The sequence below is a fragment of the Megalopta genalis genome, chromosome 2 (genome assembly GCF_051020955.1).
Source record: "Megalopta genalis isolate 19385.01 chromosome 2, iyMegGena1_principal, whole genome shotgun sequence".
In the NCBI taxonomy this organism is placed as follows: Eukaryota; Metazoa; Arthropoda; class Insecta; order Hymenoptera; family Halictidae; genus Megalopta; species Megalopta genalis.
The window spans coordinates 35525564-35547211 of NC_135014.1; the positions used below are offsets into that span (position 1 = coordinate 35525564).

General features: G+C 40.2%; 1 protein-coding gene across 6 annotated transcripts in view; it reads left to right on the forward strand.

Annotated features, from left to right (window-relative positions):
- SK (small conductance calcium-activated potassium channel) overlaps nt 1-21648 on the forward strand; it is a 391518-nt gene that overhangs the window by 141035 nt on the left and 228835 nt on the right. For 3 of the 6 annotated variants that reach the window (XM_076519251.1, XM_076519250.1, XM_033478719.2), the window contains exon 4: nt 19783-20010. The exons of 1 other annotated variant lie outside the window; for it this stretch is intronic. In XM_076519251.1, coding sequence (XP_076375366.1) covers nt 19783-20010 — 228 coding nt within the window. Of the gene's footprint in view, nt 1-5532; nt 5557-19545; nt 19564-19782; nt 20011-21648 lie in introns of those variants that run through there. 2 more of the 6 variants (XM_076519252.1, XM_033478722.2) reach the window with 2 other exon arrangements.

The following is a 21648-nucleotide window of genomic DNA, read 5'->3' on the forward strand; positions in this document are numbered from 1 at the left end:
TGAGTTATCGGGAATAGACTTTAAATGAAATTCTATTTCTTTTCTTATTTTTTTTTAATGCATCGAAAAGAAGATAACGATGTTCTGAAATTGTTCTAACGTGTCTACGCTTCGGTGTTTTATCTTGTCATTTTAATCACGAATGCATAGAATCCGCAGTGTACTTATGATGCAGTACCGTGGGTGTCATTAAGGCTAGATAATAGTTAGACTGCGGGTCTTAATGCATTTATGACGTGCGCAGACTTTTTAAATACCAGAGATCGTGTGAATTAACGATGTGAAATAACATTTTTATTTTCTTCAAACAATATGTAATCGTTTAGTTAATTGAGGACAATTTTTACTCTGATTTATGCAAAATGAGGAAATGAGAAATGAGAATTTGCACGAAGATCCCTCTAGTAATATTTACTTTGAAATTTTCAATTTAAAGAAACTGTGAACAATTTTTTGAGAATGCCTTTGAGAACGTGACTATAAAGAATCGCAGATCTTAATGCATTTATGACGTGTGCAGACTTTTTAAATACCGGAGATCGTGTGAATTAACAATGTGAAATAACATTTTTATTTTCTTCAAACAATACGTAATCGTTTAGTTAATTGAGGACAATTTTTACTCTGATTTATGCAAAATGAGAAAATGAGAAATGAGAATTTGCACGAAGATCCGTCTAGTAATATTTACTTTGAAATTTTCAATTTAAAGAAACTGTGAACAATTTTTTGAGAATGCCTTTGAGAACGTGACTATAAAGAATCGCAGACCTTAATGCATTATGATGTGCGCAGACTTTTTAAATACCAGAGATCGTGTGAATTAACGATGTGAAATAACATTTTTATTTTCTTCAAACAATACGTAATCGTTTAGTTAATCGAGGACAATTTTTACTCTGATTTATGCAACATGAGAAAATGAGAAATGAGAATTTGCACGAAGATCCGTCTAGTAATATTTACTTTGAAATTTTCAATTTAAAGCAACTGTGAACAATTTTTTGAGAATGCCTTTGAGAACGTGACTATAAAGAATCGCAGATCTTAATGCATTTATGACGTGTGCAGACTTTTTAAATACCGGAGATCGTGTGAATTAACAATGTGAAATAACATTTTTATTTTCTTCAAACAATACATAATTGTTTAGTTAATTGAGGACAATTTTTACTCTGATTTATGCAAAATGAGAAAATGAGAAATGAGAATTTGCACGAAGATCCGTCTAGTAATATTTACTTTGAAATTTTCAATTTAAATCAACTGTGAACAATTTTTTGAGAATACCTTTGAGAACGTGACTATAAAGAATCGCAGAGGGTAAATAATTCTTCGGAAAAGAAGCAATTACAGGTTTGTCGCAGCAAATTGCGAACGTCGATGAAACGAACAGCGACAGTGGTTTTCGCGTTGATTAAATGCTTTTTGTTGGAAGAGTCGTAGATCCTGGAACAGGGAGGGATCAATTTCCTATCTGACGAGTGAAATTCTTGACAAGGCCGGGGCCGAATCCCGTCGTGATTAAGCTGGAACCAGGAGAAAAATGTGGGTGGCGCGAACGAAGAAGCGTGACGAGGAAATAGTAGCGAGATGGACGCGGAGGGTGGGGTGGTCGAGGGGGGACCGCGACATTGTTAGTTTAATTATCTCTCCTTGGCGTGGCGAAACGCCTCGTATCGTATGGATACGTGCCTTGTACGTGATTTTGGCCGGAAGCCAACGGATTATAAGCATGTTCCCCGGGTTGTCGTGCATGGAATCAAGGCTCGCGATGTGCAACCGTGACACGACGGGTAATTGGGGCCCTTTCTACGATGTGGGATCCGCCGTGTCTCCCTTCCCCTTCTTTCGATCCGATGGACGGCCATTTTGTTTAGCCAAGCGGTACGAAGCGCCTGAATTAACGCAGCCGGGGCTGGACCTACTTTTCCGTGATGAAAATTGGCCTTCGCATTGTTACGAGCGAATAAAACGGGACGGGAGATTGCGCGAGACACTTGGTCGTTCGTGCTTCTGAAATTATTAAAAGCGATCCGCTGTGTTCGGATATCGGGGCGAGGAAATTTCGACAGAATTTTCCGCGCCGGGACCTTTTATTGTTATATGTTACGTCTTTCTCGGGCGGTCTGGCTTATGACGGACCCGCGTCACTCGTCAGACGAAATTCGGTATTTTATTATTATCGCTGGCCTGCGGATTTTGTGCATTTATGCGGACAATGTGTAGGCGGAACATGGGGCAGCGAAGAGTTTGAAAGAAACTGAAATCGTGGATACGTTAAATACAACTTATTAACACATTATTTATGTTATATTATACATTATATATTGTTTTTAATTGTGTATTTATAAATACAGTCCACCGTCTGAGGTTATTTTTTTTTTGTAATTCTATGTATCCACTGGGAACAATATCTTTACTGGTTTGAAGTTTTGTCGCCAACAGCAACAGTAGCCAACTACAAATAGGAAAGTCTGGTTAATAATTAGACTGCGGATTTTTGTGTTAATGGAACTTATCTTCATCAATTGAATAAAAGTTGGGACGGATACAAAAATTTATTTCTCTCTTCAATAATTTCAGTGAGTTAAAAATAAAACGCAGATATTCTTAAATACTTTAAATATTTGCATTGTTTAAAATGCCACCTCGCCGTTTTTATTATAAATTTATTATAAATCCGCAATTCATCATACATCCACCCTAATTCTGTTGAGCGTCTACATGATTCTATTAGTGTACAGTAATTTCTCCCAGGAATGTTCGGAGATCGGAATTGAAACCCGCAGATCTGAGAATACTAAGTCGCGATTCTTCGAGCCTTGCGGCTTGTTTTTTTAGAGAAACTCGCGGCAGTCGGCAAAAAAAGGCAGCGGCCAGCATACCGGTTCATTAATATGAATACATAGTAATGCTAGAATAAAAACGATGACTTAACTTTTTTATTTCTAATTTTTTTCCACGATTCGAAGGTAATTCGGAGACCACGTGACACGATTCGAAGGTAATTCGAAGGCCACATGCCACGATTCGAAGGCAATTCGCTTGACCGTCTTCGTCGACCCTTAGCATCGACGTAGCAATAAGATACATAGGCATAGGACTAGCACAACGAAATTCACAGCAACCCGAAATATGGCATTTCCGGGAGAAATTACTGTATCTTGAAATAACATGTGCGGCAAGTAACCAGAAGTTTCATCAATGTTTTACATTAGAAAAAAATTACCGAAATCATTCTTACACAGCCTGAAATTAACGGATCTTTCATCTCTCATTTCATCTCTCAACTTTCGTGTCCGACGACGGTTTCGAATCGTAGAACGATGCTTTCGTTTGCGGTCGAGAGTAACGCGAGCCGCGCTTGAGAAAAGAGAAACGATAGTTGTTCCGGTTCATTAATGCCGCCTATAAATAAGAAAGTTTAATTGTAGACGGGCATGAAGTCGCCCAGAGGGGTTGTTGATGCATAAGCCGGGGCCCCCGAAGTCAGGTTCGTGTCGCGTAGCTATAATAATGCGGTTCGTTATAAATCTAGAACGGTATTCTTGTTTCACGTCCGTGCGAGCGCATCCTGGGAAATAAGGCGGATGGGAGACGGGACCTTAAAGGCAAGGACAACGGTTTTTACGTTTTTATCGCGTGCAGACGATCTTAAGCGCGCCGCGCACAAAGGTGGAGGGAGGGGGGGGGCAGGGGGATTCCTTTCGTTTCTCGCGGAAATTCTATCGGGATCACTTTGATCCCATTCATATGCCGGCGTAGTCGCGAATTTCTATCGCGAATGCGAGCACAATAAAACTGTCGCGGGAAGATGGAATCGATATGCTCGACGAATTAAATTTGCTCCGATGTCTCTGCGTGATGTTTCAATTCTTCTAACGTGGACGTAACAGGAGACGTATTAATTTTAGAAGAATTAATTAAGAGACATTTTTTGGGACATCGGTGACGTTATTTTCATAGGACTACCGACGAATTAGGCGAGAAAACATTGTTATGTTATTTCGCAAAAATGACAGCAGTTAATTTATCGATCTCGAAACAATTTTAACACGATTCGGCCCGGGCCGCTTCGGCGAGAACTTTGGCCTGTAGCCGGCATATTTCAAGGTTGTTGCATCATTTTACAAAAATGGATATAACTTATAAAATAGCAGACAGGCGAGTTAAATTGTAAGTGGACTGCGGGATTTTATGCATTTATGAAAGAAACGACAAGAGAAGATATCAAAATCTAAACGCTTTCGAAAAATTTAGTAACTGCTATTTTCAATTCAGATTATTTATTAAATTATCAAAAGAAGAAATACATTTCTATTTTATTTTTTACAATTGAGTTAGAAATTTTGTATTTTGCTCAAAGATCCGCACTCTAATTACAAGATATGTTGCTTCATTCTAAATAGATTTTATTTAGATTCAATTACACAATTAAACTTTACGATTGGATCTTTTATCTTAAATTGCGTTTCACGAGCAGTCAAGAAAATGACTATTTTTAGTCATCCGAACGGTAATGCGTTAGGTGACTCAGAGCAGAGCAATGAAAAATGATGATTTCTTTACGTGAAAACTTCATTTAACCTGTTCACCATTGTAAAATATATTCCACATACTCCGAATGTACTTTCTTAAAAATTATCACACTTTTCCACATCAAATGCAACACCCTTTGTAAACATATTCTTCGTACCATATATTACATACACAAACACTTATCCACAGATTTGAAATCTTTAAACAATACTATACCCGACACGTACTATTAAAATCTCTACTTTAAGATAGGGTTCCTGGATTTTAAGTTCGATATACCCCCATCACTGTAACCGTTTAAATACGAGGTCATGTTCGTCGAACTTGGCAATTTTCAATATGACAAACGTTGGCTCACATTTAAATGGTTACAATATTCAGGGTGTATCAAACATAAAATTCATAAAATCTATTTTAAAGCAGAGATTTCAAGCTGTAATTTAAAAATAGACTCATGATCCTAGAATGATTTTTCGCGGAGTTATCGTCTGTCAAAGTTGGCCAATCTTAATTTAAAGTTTGTCTATGGTATAATTTATTTGAGCGGTATATTTTATGTCTCGTTGTTCAAATTACTATAATATGATACGTTCACCATTGTAAAATATATTTCGTATACTCCGAATGTACTTTCTTAAAAATTATCACACTTTTCCCCTTCAAATGCAACACCCTTTGTAAACATATTCTTCGTACCATATATTACACACACAAACACTTATCCACAGATTTGAGCTCTTTGAACAATACTATACCCGACACGTACTATTCTGTTTGCTACCGAAGCGCACAGTATCCGAAATCTCTCGATATCTTCGATGTTCCTACATTAAGAAGTACATATGTATATCTGTAACCCTTGTACATAGAAATTGTTTCCAATAGCTGTTGCGATTCGATGTTGTTACATTTTCTGGACGAATTAATGCTGTTCTAATCTCGAATGAATTGATTTTGCTTTCCGGACACACTGAACACACACTCACACAGCTCCAATGGGTCATGAACAAGCAGGTAAAAACGTTCAACACATTCTTTCGATTCTCGCCGTTTCTCCGCGACAGAAAAACGAACAATTTAATAGGAACAAACGAGTTACACGGTTATCGCCGTGTTCCGTACTGCGGGCTGGCAGCCGCCGTGCGCGGCGTGGCCAGCCGGAAGCGGCTGCCATCAATTTTCGGGCACGTTGAAGCACCAGCTCGCGTAGATCCCGACGCCATGACAGACTCAATCAATTGCGGGTGTCTGAGTCGCGCAACTTAATCCCGGGATTAAGCGACCCAGCTATTATGCTTCAGCGCGGCTGCCGCGAAGACACCGCAGCCATTTCCGCCCACCTTGATAACGGTTGCACGTGTCGCGTTGCGTTTTGAAACGGCGGGACACGGTCCGACACCGTCGAAAACTATCTTGCGAGAGTCAGACGGTCATTGAAAATTCGGTCGAGAATGTTGAACCGAAGCCAGATATGTTTTTCGTGAAATGTTAAAAAAGCTAAATTTCGAAAAGGGATATCGAATCAACCGGTTTGCTAAATTCGACGAGAATAGTCGTCGTAAAGGAACGACAATATTTTGTTTCGTTAAGTATAAAAATATTATATTTAAATATTATTAAAATTATAATAAAATTAAGAAATCAAACAGACATTTCGTTACAACTTTTAATTCTATATTACAATATTATTATTCTATATGATAAATAGACCGCGGATTTTATGCATTTATGAGAAGACGGTACAGATGTAAAGTAAAGATGTTTAAAGAATTTATAACATATTCTTGCAATGAACGCTTTTTCAAAGAGATTGCAACAGCCAACTGGTGACGTAGTTCTCAGAATTACAAGTCAATTTGAAAGCATCAGGCGATTAATATCGTTTAAGAGCAAAATTATGAGAACTTGAGAATAAATAATGACCGAGTTTATTGAATAAATAATGCAAGAGTTGAACGCGGCTAGTAGTATAAGCCGGCCATTGGTCGGACACCGTTCGACCTTCGGTAATTCAAACTAATTTAGGGTTATTGTAGCCCTAATTAGACAGATGAAGACAATACTACCTAACCATTTGGTTAATTGGTAGCAACATCATGAATTGGGTTATTCAGGCACGTGCCACGTGTATAGCATAATCATGAGTCATTTCAGCTGCCTCTTGTGACGGGTGTGATTCCCAAGTCGCAGCTTCCCCTACTCCACGAACGGATCCACCCGATAGAATTGGATTAATTTCTCTAAAAACACACTCGCGTCTTTATTTAACATGATTGCCGTTAAAGTATTAATAACTATTGAAAATTTCATAACTGTTTAAACATAATGTTTCCAAGGTCTCGAATGAAAGATATAATATTCCACAATTCTGGAGCGCAATCGTTAACAATCGAGACGTGCTTAATATTTAATAGTTAATGATATGTAATCAATCTATTTAATAATATTCATAATAAATAAATTTAATAAATATCAATACTTAATTAACTTATTTAATAATATTCATAATCGATACATAATAAATAATAATATTTAATTCATTTACTTAATAATATTCATAATCAATATTTAATAAATAATATGAATAGTTAATACTGAAACATAGAAGGAAAATCTGACGTGTTCATGTAACATTGTACTATAAAAATATCATTTGGTTCGCTGCGAAGCAGACGGATCGATCAGCGTACAGTTCTCTCGAATTTCCCGGGTCTCCAGCGACCCGCGCATCGTCCGCCGAGCGTGCAGATCCGATCAAAACAGTTAAACGAGCGCACGCGAGTCCCGAGCTCCGTCTGTTATCGATTCTCCGGCCGAGTTCCTATTAACAATATCAGCAACGCATCCGATTCGCTTTTGTGGACGGAGAATTAAAAGCTGATCAAAGCGTCTCCCGATCGGCGAAGGTCAATAGCAATTTCCCTTTCAGCCGTTGACTATTTCTCATTAAACGGAATCGGATGAAAAAACCCGTCGGCTGCATTCGCCGCCTTCCTTTCACCTTCTCCATTCTTTCTCCGCGATTCCGTAACCGTTCCGAGGGACACGTGCCAGGCCAATCGTGTGAACGCAACGCTTTCAACCCTGTAACGGTCGCGTGGGGGTGTTTCTCACCCCCAGCCATTCGTTTTAAAATCGACGTTTCATTATTTTTTTAGCGAAATATCGAATGGCGTCGCCTAGCTGTCAACAGTTGCGTCAGCATTTAATTGAGAGTATTATAGTTCTCGGTTTATTAATTTTTTGAAGGATATTATTATTATTCTCGGTATTATTTTTACAGGTCTCTCGGGGTGTCGCGCACCCCACGCGACCTTTATGTAACTTTAACTGACGCGCCCGATACAAGGTTAATCGTAGGGGAACTGGGAATTTGTTTTCTGTTAATCGGTCCGTCGCTTCGGCCTTCTTCAATTAGGCAGCCGGGAACGGCGGACGCGATTTTTCGTTCACGGAATTATCCAGCGACGTTGAACGCTCGTCGAACGAGTCCGTCCAGTATCGATAACGTGTTCGAAAGCTTGATGACTAATCCGCGGATTGTTTCGCATTGATCAGAGCCCGCTTGTTCGAGTTGATCTTTTCAGAGAGGATCGAATTCATTTGTAACGAGACTTCCTTTCAATTCGTCGATCTGACAACAACGTTTTTTCTTCATTTATTATCTGTTACTATATATTGTGAACCTGACCTAAGCAACAGAAACAATTTACGAAATTAATTCAAACAATCGAACGCACCCTCGCCGCTAGTTCGCGTTATAAAAATGTATTTGTAGGTAAAGAAATGTGCATACAAAACTCATCTTAATAATATCGGTTCGTGTTTGTCTTAAATAAGAACTCGCAGCAATTGTTTCAAGAAATTGAATAGAATGTCTGATTGAAGTGTCAGTTGGTTTGTTGTTCAGAAGCAATTACCGACAGAGAAACGTTAATATTCTTTAAAACGGTTGAACTTTCTCAAAAATAAGACTAAATAACATGAATGTTTTTTTAGATAATTATATATAGATAATTATAATTATAATTAATTATAATAATAATATAAATTATTATTATAATTATTATATATTTATTGTACGTTATATTATATATATATTAATTAATATTATATATATTATATTATTATATATTAATTATTATAATTATTATATATTTATATAATAATATAAATATAATTATAATTAATTATAATAATAACAAAGGGGCTAGTATACTAGACAATGACTAAAATGCTTTTATTTAATTTTGCTATCATCTAAAAAAAATTCAAGTCATTTAGTCCAGTGTTAAAAAAGTTATACCGTTTTAAATGGTGTCCACGTATACAGGATGTCCCAAAAATGTCTCGCAATCCGGAAATGGCGGGTTCCTCAGATCATTTGAAGCAGCTTCTTCCTTTACAAAAATGTTCTCCGAGGTACCATTAACGAGTTATTAACGAAAAACAGCGACCAATAAGAATCGAGTACGGCTGACGCGAGGCGGCCCAGCTAACCAGCGCAGGAAGCCCAGTTCCGCTCATTGGCACGGTCGCCTCGCGCCAGCCGAGCTCGCCTCTCATTGGTCACTGTTTTTCGTTAATAACTCGTTAACGGCGCCTCGGAGAAAATTTGTGTAAAGGACAAAGTTGCTTCAAATGACCCGAGGAACCCACCACTTTCGGATTGCGAGACATATTTAGGGCACCCTGTATTTGCCTCTGACTCTACGCACGTTAGCTCAAACAGCAAGTATCTATTTTCTGCGAAATTAAATTACGAGTCCCGTGGATCTACTTAGCATTAATCGCGACACTGTGCATCGGTGCAATCGTCCACGCGTCGAGCAGTTGTTTTAACGAATCGTTCGACGCAGATCTCGTTCGAAATTCCATCTGACCGACGCCGAGGGATCAGTCGACGCGAAATATTTGCTGTTCGGCTTCGCCAGGTTCGGCACGGAAGGGAGGACTAATTCGCAGATCGGAACTGACACGTCTCAGTGGCAGGTACCGAAAGTTCCCCCGGCAATTCCGCCGCGGAAATCATTGGCAACCGTCGTCGCCGTGCTCCCCGAAACTTCCGATCCTCTCGCAGCGCATCGCGCTTTCGGGAACAGACGGCCCTCGGTTTCAAATATTTAGGAGCCGGGCCTCGTCGCGCGGGACCCGGCTCCGACAGACAGCCAGGCACGTCCCTGTGTTCCCAGCGAAAAGTTCCCCAAGAATCGTGGCGTTGTGCGCACCGAGCACGTCGTACTGTTCGCAAGCTAACAGTTCCCTCGCCTTCGAAATTATGTACTTAGCAGGGAGATGCTGGATTCGTCGACATCGATCGTTTGCTTATCCGTTTCATCAGTTTAGAGAGTATCGCGAAAAGTGGCTCGATCGTGTACATAAAATATGCTTTGTAGTTTTTGGTCGGATGAGTAGAATAGGCCAGTCACTGTTCAGACAGTGGGATATATTTCTTTTAACATTATTATTTCTTTATAATGATTAGAGATTATATTAGGATAATATCAAAGATTATATTGAAGAGAATATTAATGGGAATAATGTGAAGATAACATTTTATTTTTTTGGTTTTTATAGCGGGGGGGAAATCTTCAAAATCTAAAGATAGTATTGACAATAACATTAGAGATAGTAATAAAATCTTTAGGATATATTCTATAAGTTTTTTGTCTCTTATTAACTTAGAGAATTTGCAATCAATTCTCTCATGGAATTATGAGTTAATTTGTTGACGATTTACTGTGACATTTTGAGTAACTTATAGGGTTACATTAGATCATTGTACACGGAATTATGTGCAGAGCCGCTGAAAGAACACAGAATTAGAGACATAAACAACTTTTCATCATTTAATTAAAATCATTATCAAATTTCTAAATTCTGTCGCGCAAAGAAATATTTCTAAAGACAGAAATGGCTAAAAAATTGGAACATAGTTTTAGGCAATTAAATGAAAATTATACTATTCAATGAAAGCTTCAGCGAAGCAAAAATTCGCATAAAGGCACGGATATTAAGACACTTATATATATTTTCAAAATCTGTCGCTGTACGCAATCTACACGAAGGATCGAAAATATATACGATAAAATATAACGAAAAAAATATCAAAGACCAACGATCTTGGCCAAAGGTTCCTCGATTAAATCCTTTGGAATTCGGAGTTCCCTTAACTCCGGCACTGAGTGATCGCCATTTCGACGCCGTAACCGTCTCGTTAAATCGGACCAGTCCCCCGGTTCAGGCAGACGATGCCGTCTCGTAATAGAGCATCTCCGACATTATCTCCGATTACCTCCGCAACTCGCAGCCTCGATTACACAGGATTATAGGCAAAAAGGTTAACTAATCGTACCTTCGCTATCATTCTGGCACCCTCTTGCTACGATCGCCGCCGCCCCTTCTAATCGTGGGGAAAAAAGACATGGATCGTTTACAACTGAAGCGATTCACTCCCCTGTTATCCTATGAGTAATTCGTCGAACGGGACCCGTCTGACGTACTCTCGTCGACCGTTTCGATTCTTCTTCTTCGAGTCTTCGTCGTGACGACAGGAGGCAATCATGCTTCTTTATCTGCGGATGATTGATCTCTGGACAGCGTCGTTGAATCGATGGTGGAATACAGAAAGAAGTTTCACGATATGAATATTCTTCTTCTTCTTCTTCTTATTTTTATTATTATTTTTATTTTTATTATCATTTTTATTATTATTTTTATTTTTATTATCATTTTTATTATTATTTTTATTTTTATTATCATTTTTATTATTATTTTTCATTTTTATTTTTATCATTATTATTTTCTTTTTATTCTTATTATTGTTTTTATTATTCGTATTACTATTATTTTATTATGATAATGGGAGGATCTTCTATGGACCTTATTAAAGATAGGATTTTTCTTATGCTAAGAAAACTCCTCCGCTATGAAAACAAAATTTTTATTATTATTTCTTATTTTTATTTTTATCATTATTATTTTATTTTTATTTTTATTATTGTTTTTATTATTCGTATTACTGTTATTTTTGTTATCATTATTATGATAATGGGGGGATCTTCCGAGGACCTTATTAAACATAAGATTTTTCTTATGCTAAGAAAAATCCCCCGCTATGAAAACAACATTTTTATTATCATTTTTATTATTATTTCTTATTTTTATTTTTATCATTATTATTTTAATTTTTATTAATGTTTTTATTATTTGTATTACTGTTATTTTTGTTATCATTATTATGATAATGGGGGGATCTTCCGAGGACCTTATTAAACAAGATTTTTCTTATGCTAAGAAAAATCCCCCGCTGTGAAAACCAAAAAATAAAAAATCATTTCAATTTATTAACCGGCTACTAGATCCTTTTAAATCGTATAAGTAAAACACGCATAATCCGGAACAAAATAAGAGTAACAAAATAAACGAACGAAATAATATACAGCGGAATTAGTAGAACGTATTCGACGAATTAGAACATTGCGTTTGCAATTGTGACGGTTTGACTTGACACGCTGTTTCACTGTGTTTCCCTTCCTCTGATTTCGACATTCCCCAGTTTAAACACGAGACCCAGATTCGTCGCACAAGCAAATTAGAACAAATTCGCAGATTAGAGTGCAGCCGCCGTGCACAAAACTTTCCATTAGCAGATTTCGGTATAGCGATCGAACCGCGTGCACAGCAGGACTCGATTATGTTGCGGACGAAACAATTCGACGGCCCCCGCTCGGCTAGAGCCGCCGCGGCAGCCTCTAAAGTTAGGTTAACAATGGAAATCCGTGCAAACTTACGGTCCTTATTTGAATGAATTTCCCGTTAGAACGGGTGCGCGCCACTTCCGCGGAGTTGCTCCATATAAGAAGAGTCCGCAGTTTTGCAAATTCGCCGGATACTGTGGCCGTGGCATTATCGAAATCTCGGATCCCGGAGCGGCAACGTCGCAATCTCTCGCCGTGGGATCTCTTCGGGACGAGCATTTCGCGCTAGTCGTCTCTCTCCCTCTCTATCTCGCTTTTTCTATCTTTTTCTCTCTTCTCTCTCTTCTCTCTTTTCTCTCTCTCTCTCTCTCTCGCTTTTTCTATCTTTTCCTCTCTTCTCTCTCTTCTCTCTTTTCTCTCTCTCTCTCTCTCTCGCTTTTTCTATCTTTTCCTCTCTTCTCTCTCTTCTCTCTCTCTCTCTCTCGCTTTTTCTATCTTTTTCTCTCTTCTCTCTCTTCTCTCTTTTCTCTCTCTCTCTCTCTCGCTTTTTCTATCTTTTCCTCTCTTCTCTCTCTTCTCTCTTTTCTCTCTCTCTCTCTCTCGCTTTTTCTATATTTTCCTCTCTTCTCTCTCTTCTCTCTTTTCTCTCTCTCTCTCTCTCTCGCTTTTTCTATCTTTCCCTCTCTTCTCTCTCTTCTCTCTTCTCTCTCTCTCTCTCTCTCTCTCTCTCGCTTTTTCTATCTTTTTCTCACTTCTCTCTCTCTCTCGCTTTTTCTATCTTTTTCTCTCTCTCTCTCTCTCTCTCTTGCTCGATCTCTGCAACCTCGAGCAATACAACCTACAGGACTCGTTTGCCGAACTCTCTCGCCACGTCTCCGAACTTTTATTGGGTCCAACGAAAAGTTCTAGGCACCGGTGCAGCGACTATTTCTAGAAAAATCCCGACCGTCGGTGGCGACTCGACATTTTTTCGGCGACACTTCACGACGCCGTTGGAAACAATTCGGAGAGCTCTCGCGGGATCGATTCTTTAACGCGTCCCGTGCCACGTGTTCCACCGGCGAGCAACGCTTGTACAATTCTCGCTCGCTTGTGTCGTTTCAATGAAGCGTTTCCGGACCACTGGCGACGCAAGAAATGTTCCAGGTCGCTGCTCCAAACAAAAACGCATAATTCCGCGAAGAAAGCCGATGCAAACAGCATCAGCGCCTTCCGCCGATAGACATCCAACGCCTCCCACGTTCCTAATGGCGCTAAAAGCGGATAACGAGGAAACCCGGCGCTTTCTTAGACCCAACGAGCGTGTTTGCGAAACGCGGCGTCGCCGAGCCGCGCCGCAAAATGGGGCGAATCGCGGTTCTATCTAAGAAAAAAACCATACTCGTCAGACGCAAATTTTGGTGCAAATTGTAGTGGTGTTTTTGTAAAAGGATGGTGTCAATTGTTAATCGCGAAGAAAGTCGTTGAAATTTGTTTTCAATTGACGGATGCATTATATTTATCATTTATAAATTGCACTCGTCGTGGAAGCTATGTCGACACGATTTCGTACGGAATAACAATTTTAAGAACGGTCCAAATGGCTCAAATTCTTTTTTAAATTATAGAAAGGCTAGTCAACAATGACTATAATACTTTTTCTTTTTATTTTGCTATTACTTGGGATGACAGAAAGAGAATAAGAGGTCATGTCTTTCAACTTTTAAGAAACGACGAACGTTATTTCCTAAGACGATTAGAAACCTAGAACAATTAGAAACGTTTGGGTATATATTAGGCTATTTAACCCTTTGCGCTCGAAGCCAAATGAACGCAAAATTGAATACAGTTTTTCTGACCCGCTGTGTTTACATTTTATATAACCTAACGCATTTGACACGTATGAAATTCAATTTCGTAACGCGACAGTTATTATTTGAACAGTTCTTCAAATGTGAACAAACTTGATTAATAAGATTATTTTGATACGTGACATAGAAATCGTTAATGGCGTGCTGGAGTCGCCATTCGAGTGGAAAGGGTTAAAATATTCGTTCCGCCGTATAGTACTTCGTTCAGACATGCGTAGGGATTTCGGATCTCGAGTAAACTAGAAGTTAAGCAACGAAAAATCATGGAAAATTGAAATTTTATTTGCTGGAATCGGGATTCGTCGGTGAGATCGACGAATCCCGTCGTCGCGATGGCTATCCGGAAGCCAGCGAATCCGCGGCGTGTCTCTTTGTGAGTTGATCGAACAATCGGTGGGTGGAGAGAGCAGCCGCGTAGGTAGATCCCGGTAGTTAATAGCGGCGAGGCTGCTAGGTCGCGAGGAGGCTCGGCGACGATCATTAAGCTATCTCTGGCCGGCAAGCGGATCAGCTTAACTGCGAATCCGCTTCAGCCGGTAGGCTAACAAGCCTCGGACACCCAGCCGCGCCGACGCACAGTCCAACGAAACACTTATTTTCTTGGCCAATTTTCTTCATCGACCAATCGTCGATATTTTGTACATCTTCATTAAATCTTTAATTAGCAATCGTAGTCTAAAAGAAACACGAAGAAACGAACTATAATATATATATATATCAAATTTAATCCGTGCGTGTGTGTGTGAATCTGACCGTTGCGAAAATTTCGGTGATCACCAGGTGCTCCACTTAAAATAATTATCGCCTTAATCCTATTAGTTTGTATATTCTCAATGTTTTACGTATTATCGGGTTATTAACAATGATTTAAATTTCATTTAAATCTCATCGATTACAATCTTATCAATATTATTACATCGTATACAATACAAAACCCATTGCACTCAATATTATGAGAATTAAACAGCAGCAGAACCTCAATTAACCGAACTGGATTTTCATTGATCTTTATTATTTAGTTTTCTGATTATTCCAAATAATAACGATGAAACCATAGAAGGAGCTGATGGATCAAACCTTGACCCATCATCTTATCCTATTGTGTTAACAATTAATCGAAAATGAAAAGAATGCATATTCCAGACGAATGCATTACGAGACGACTTAATACAAAAAATGTCGACGATTGGTCGACGTCGAGACCGAGAAAATATGTGTTTCGTTCCACGGCGCGACGCGACTCAAGATTAGGCTACGAATCCGTTATCGTTATCGTCGCGGGGAAACTTCAGCGACGATACAAGTCTCGGCGCGACACGGGCCCCCGTTCAGCAGCGCCGTTTCCCTTCGGAGTTCGCGCGACCTTCGACCGGCGGGTCGCAGACGAGACCGGTTTTTCCCTCCGTCTTGGCCCCGGCCAGCCAGGGAGCCGTGCACCCTGGTGATCGACGAAACAGAGCCTCGGATCGACCGCGACAAGAATAACGCCGCCATCCGCTCGCATCATCCATTAGCGTTCTTTTGCATCGTTAGCCCCCGGCTCGGCCAGGATTCACCTAAGAGGAAGAAGGGAGCTTTCCCATTCGATTGTAGAACCACCCCCACTCACCCTATGCTACAGCCACCACCGCCAGACCCCCCCGCCAACCCCTTTGGCCCCGCCCTTCGTACCGGAAAGTGAACCCCCGAGAAATCTTTAGTTCCGAAGCGTGTCCTTAGTCTAGCGGTAGCGCTGAACTAGTAGTGGTCAGCTTTAGATAATAGAGGATCATCGAGTTCCACGCTTGTCGAGCCTTCGTTCACTTCTCTCTCTCTCTCTCTCTTTCACCCCTCAGCCAACCACCCTACCACCCAACCACGCCGTCACCGCCACCACCGTCGCTAACACCGCTCTGTCTCTTCTCTGTCCTTTTCGCATTCTTCCTATCTCCCTTTTCTTCTCTTTCCCTCTCTTTCTCTCTTTATCTCTCTCTCTCTCTCTTTCTCTCTTTGTTCAACCGAATCCGCGCGATCGAAGAGTAAAGAAAGACAGGCCTAGAGAAGGATTGACGAGGGACGAGGCGGAATCGATAGCGAAACGATCACGCGTCCGACTCACACACGACCAACGCCCGCTTTCTCTATGAACATTCTCCTATCTCCCTCTCTCTCTCTCTCTCACTCCTCTCTTTTCTCTTTTTCTCTTTCTCACTTCTCCCTTTTCTCTCTTTCTCTTTCTCATTTCTCTCTTTTTTCTCTTTTTCTTTCTCACTTCTACCTTCTCTCTCTATTCTCTCTCTCTTTTCTCTCTTTCTCCTTTTCATTTCTCTCTTTTTTCTCTTTTTCTTTCTCACTTCTACCTTCTCTCTCTATTCTCTCTCTCTTTTCTCTCTTTCTCTTTTTTCTCTTTTTCTTTCTCACTTCTACCTTCTCTCTCTATTCTCTCTCTCTTTCTCTTTTTTCTCTTTTTCTTTCTCACTTCTACCTTCTCTCTCTATTCTCTCTCTCTTTCTTCTCTGTCTTTTTTCTGTCTCTTCTCTCTCTCTCTCTTTTTTCTCTGTCTTTTCTCTCTCTCTTTTCTCTCTCTCTCTCTCTCTCTCTCTCAATCTATCAATCTGTCCACCCATCCGTCCGTCTGTTCGTCTGTCTATCCGCTCGTACGGCCCGGGTTTCGGATGATTGTACAAGGTGATTCGATGGAATTGGCGGCCTTGGCTTACTCGTCAACTGTTCGTTACCGGGACACGGCACACGATGATCGAGTGACCTCTGGGACCTGTAACGTTCCCGATCACTTCGACGGTCTTTCCTCTTCCGTTCGTCTTCCGGATGGAGATCGGTCTCTCTGGGCACTATCGCTGTGTAGATCCCTTTGGTTTTTTGCCCTTGCTTCTTCTGCTCTTGCGAGACCTCGTAAGTAGACTACGCTCGTAGACAGTTCTAGATTCATTCTTTGTTTGGCCTTTGAATGACGGTGATCAGGCTTCTTTGGACTTGGCTTTTCTCGAACGTTCTGCTTAAAGAGAATTTCCGATTTTCGTAGATACTTTTGCTTTGAATTTGGTCGATTGCGTTAGGACTGGTAAAAAGATTGTTAAGTTTTGATCGATCGAGTGCATTAGAATTTGGTTCCTCGCGTTGAAATTAATAGAGAGATTGATAAATATTGATTGATTAAATGTACTAGTATTTGGTCCCTTGCGTTGAGGCTAATAAAAAGATTGATTGATTTTGATTGATTAAATGTATTAGTACCTGGTTCCTTGCGTTAAGGCTAATAAAATGATCGATAGATTTTTATGAAATGTATTAGTACTTGGTTCTTGAATGGTAATAAAAGGGCCGTTAAATTTCGATGAAATATAAAAATGCTGAGAAGAAACAATAGATGTGTAAAACAAGTGTAGTGCACAGTACATAATGAGAAATAATTTTACTACCTGTTTAAAGAATGTATTCTTATTTCTTTGCGAGATATCATTATGCTTTTAGTAAGAAGAAGTATTTTCTTTGCATAGTACAATATTAGAGGACTACACAATACTAAAAGTCTCTGCGAGTCATTTTGTTATAATTGGCTGGCAGAAAATCAATTATATCAGAACAATCGGAACAATTAAAATCTATGACATCGCCATCCAGAAGATCGTTCGAAATGAATACAAAATAAGTGTATTGTCAATATCGAACAACGTCGGAAGATTAATATCGAAAGACAATCGATCAGCATCGTCGAAGAATAATTCTCTGTGAAAATTTCCATTCGCAGTCCACTCGAATGTCCATAGCGCACTATAGCGCAATAACGTCCGTATCAGCCGACAATAAGCCGCTGCTTGCGAGTTTCTAATTTCTGGTCGACATGAAGAAAAATGATCCGGCCGAACGAACAAGCGACGAGTAATTCGAAGTCCTCCGTCGACACGAATCGCCCTGCGGTGCTCAGACTGCCGATACTTCGGAAGACGATAGCGTCGACAACCGAACGGCACCGCGTGTCTAACTCTGAATGGTGCTCTCCGACAAAGCCGCTCGAATTCCCGAGCGCTTAATTTCATTTCCCATTATCGTTACAGCGAACCGTTTCACGCTTCCTCGGACAAATTTTTCCGATCGGTCATCGTCCCCGAGCGATCGACCGCGAGCAGCTAATCGGGCGGATAAGTCGCGCGCGAATCCGACGACCGTCTCTCGTCCATTGTAAAACATTAAGGGACTCTATCGATCACGGGACGAGTTGTAAAGTTTTATTGCGATCGTAAAATTTTTAAGCCCCCCCGGGGCGAGCCGCTTTACGAGCACCGCATTCTTGCACATTTATTTCGAACAATTAATTTCTTAATAAAAAGCAAGCAGTCCGACTGCACTTGCTAAATCCCCGGTAATAAAACTTATTATCTTTATTACGGGGAGACGTTACGGTGTCTCTTCTGCTGAACTTTTCGAACGCGATCGCGACGATTACAGATTTTATTCGCGCGTGTTCGCGGCTTTATTCCGCGATGCGAAGTTTCAGGTTCGTTCGGCTCCGCGAGACGGTCGCAAGTGTACAGTGGCTCACAGAAGCGTTTTGTACACCTTTAACGATAGAACTGCCGAGTCTTAAACGCGACCAACGTGTATTGTTTTATAACAGCGCCAACATTGGACTTATTTGAAGTTCGTATGATTTATATTATAATATATACTTCAATAGAGAAGTCCGCCTAAAAATTTCTTCTAGAAATATCGTTTTCATAATATCAGGAACTTATTTGAACTTCGTATGATTTATGTTATAATATATACTTCAATAAAAAAGTCCGCCTAAAAATTTCTCCTAGAAATATCGTTTTCATAATATCAGGAACTTATTTGAAGTTCGTATGATTTATGTTATAATATATACTTCAATAAAAAAGTCCGCCTAAAAATTTCTCCTAGAAATATTATTTTCATAATATCAGGAACTGTAAAAGAAAAAAATCAGAAACCAGTCATTTTGATTTGGTGGTTCTAGTGTTAAAAGCGCGATAACTTCTTCAAAATCCAAGCAAATGGTTTGAATTTGTTTTCAGATGATAGAGAACAATACTAAAATGCTTTTCTTAATTTTTCTATTACTTGGAATGACAAAGAAAACTCTCGTTCTTTAACTTTTCTACCCGAGCCTATAACGAAAATTTCAAAAATTTCATGGATCTCGGTAACTCTGCTTTACTTTTTCTACATTTATTCTATATTTTCATAAATTTGGTTTTCCTACGATTAACCCTTGTAGGCTCGGCTTAATCGAGCAGAAAACATCGCGGTGGGAGCGTGCCACCTGTCCGCGGCTATTTCAGCTGATCGACTGTTAGAGGAGGGGGAAGCATAAAGACGGACTCAATGATCCTGATTTGCTCGGCCATTCAGAATTAGACACCGTCCATAGCGTGGTCGGGTTGCGAGGTATCGACCAGCGGGTCTCGCCGGGGCTCGGGCCGCGAGTATATATCCCCGTTTCTTCTCATGTAATCCACAGTTAAGCATTGTCTTTTGTCACTCGTTTGAGCCCATTGCACCTCTGTAACAACCACGAACAACAACCACCCTACCACCAAATATACCACCGTTCTCACCGCCACCACTTCTGTTCGCCACAAAAACCACCGCCACCACTGTTGTGCCTATGAAAAAGAGTCTTTCTGTTGTGCCAACAACGACTAACAACGTGATAAAAACACGCCCAGTTCCCGTGGTGGTGCAAATCGTCGTCGACGACAATGCCGACGACGCCTCCGCCGCCCACGGCCATGGTGGCCGGCCTCGGCCTCGGTTCCGGTTCTGGGTCTGGTTCCGGAGCGCAGGGCGCCCAGGGCGTCGTTCTCTGTCCACGTACGCTGTCGCAGGTCCGGCGATCACGGCTAAGAAGGGCCCTCACCGAGGCGACCGCCGAGACCGTCAACTACGTCAAGACGGTGGGCACACACCATTCATTCCGATAAGATTGCCTGTGATTATGTACCACCACCTTGCCTTAACAAACCACACCATCCACACAAGGTCTAGCCTGCCTTTGTTCGTTTTTGACGCACGAGCCGCGAATCTTCGGTCGCTGCGATCGTCTTTTGGAACTTTCGGATCGGCACCATCGCGTCGTCCTGGTTCCAAGTCTGAGACCGGGTTTCACCATTTTCGCGATTTCGTTCGGAATACGGTGATTTCTCCCTAATTCGCGCTCGGATCGCGCACGGAAATGGACAATTTGAGAAGAGGAGATACGAAAATGATTTTGCGTCTCGTTTTTATAATTGTTGACAATCGGCAACTATAAAAACGAGCCGCGAGGCTCGAATGATTTTTATCTCTCCTTCCTAAATTGTCCATATTTGTGCGCAATCTGGGCGCGAATTAGGGAGAAATTACTGTACTCGATCAACGTAGACTCGTTTTTAAAGCTTCGAGCTTCGTATTCTGCCTGGCAAAGTTTCATCAGTTTCTCGCGACACGGTTTTGCGTGTGGTAGGGTAGTGGAGCCGCTTACTGTGGGGTGACTAACTTTACTTACTATGGGATAATTGACCTTAAATTTATCGAATAAGACTTGTTCAATTTTTTGTATTTTTTGTTTATTTATCAAGTATAAAATTTTGATTTGTCTTATTCGATAAGCATACAGTTAATTGTACCCGAAGAGCCACAGTAACCGGCTCCACTAATCCGACAGGCGGGAAACCGGAGATGTGTCGTTCCTCGAAAATGCTGCGGATTCAAACGTCTGCGAATACGTCGGAAAATTTTTTTCCTGACCGATCGAAACGTAGATTTGAAGATTGAAACTTCCACTTTGCAACGACCCCTAAATATTTGCTGCACGATTTTCATTGGTCAAGTCTATGGTGGATTTAATCGTGAAACAAATTTTTCAACGTTCAAGAAGACGTTTCTATGTGCAGCATCTTTCGGCTGCTATGTCGAGTGAAAGCAATTTAGAAAAAAGTAAAAAATGAATTGTGATAGTACAGGCTTCAAGCTTTGAAATGACTCCGGGTTTATCGCCGTACGACTCGTGTTTAGGAAATTGTAACAATTGAATCAAGAATTTAGTAGAATCCGGAAAATTAATATACGGAGATTTTTTGGAAGTCGCTGTACATCGATGTGTGTAGATTAGACGAAGAGATTTTACGATTTTTGAACGATATTAAAGAATGTCAACGTGCAAATTAGGGTATCGAATAGTTGTAGTCCATTGCTAAACTTGGTCTCACACTTTTGGCCAGGGATGTACGTTTTATTCGATTTTTCTGAAGAATTTCTTCCGGTACACAGAATATGTAAATTGAACGGATTACGGAACGTAGGAAAATGAAATACCACATGTTCCGAGCATGAATCGATGAAATAGTTGGTTAGCGATAGTCCCTTAGATTTATTTATTGTTTTTGGTTTAGTCGATTTAGCGAAATAGAGATATAATACTTAGATATGTTTCACGTGAAAGAAAATTAGTGAAATTAGTTCTGTTCGTTTAGACCTATTCCACGAATCTTGTTTTAATCGATTTGTCTTTATATTACAGCTTTTCATATTACAGCCTGATTTGAACTTTCATT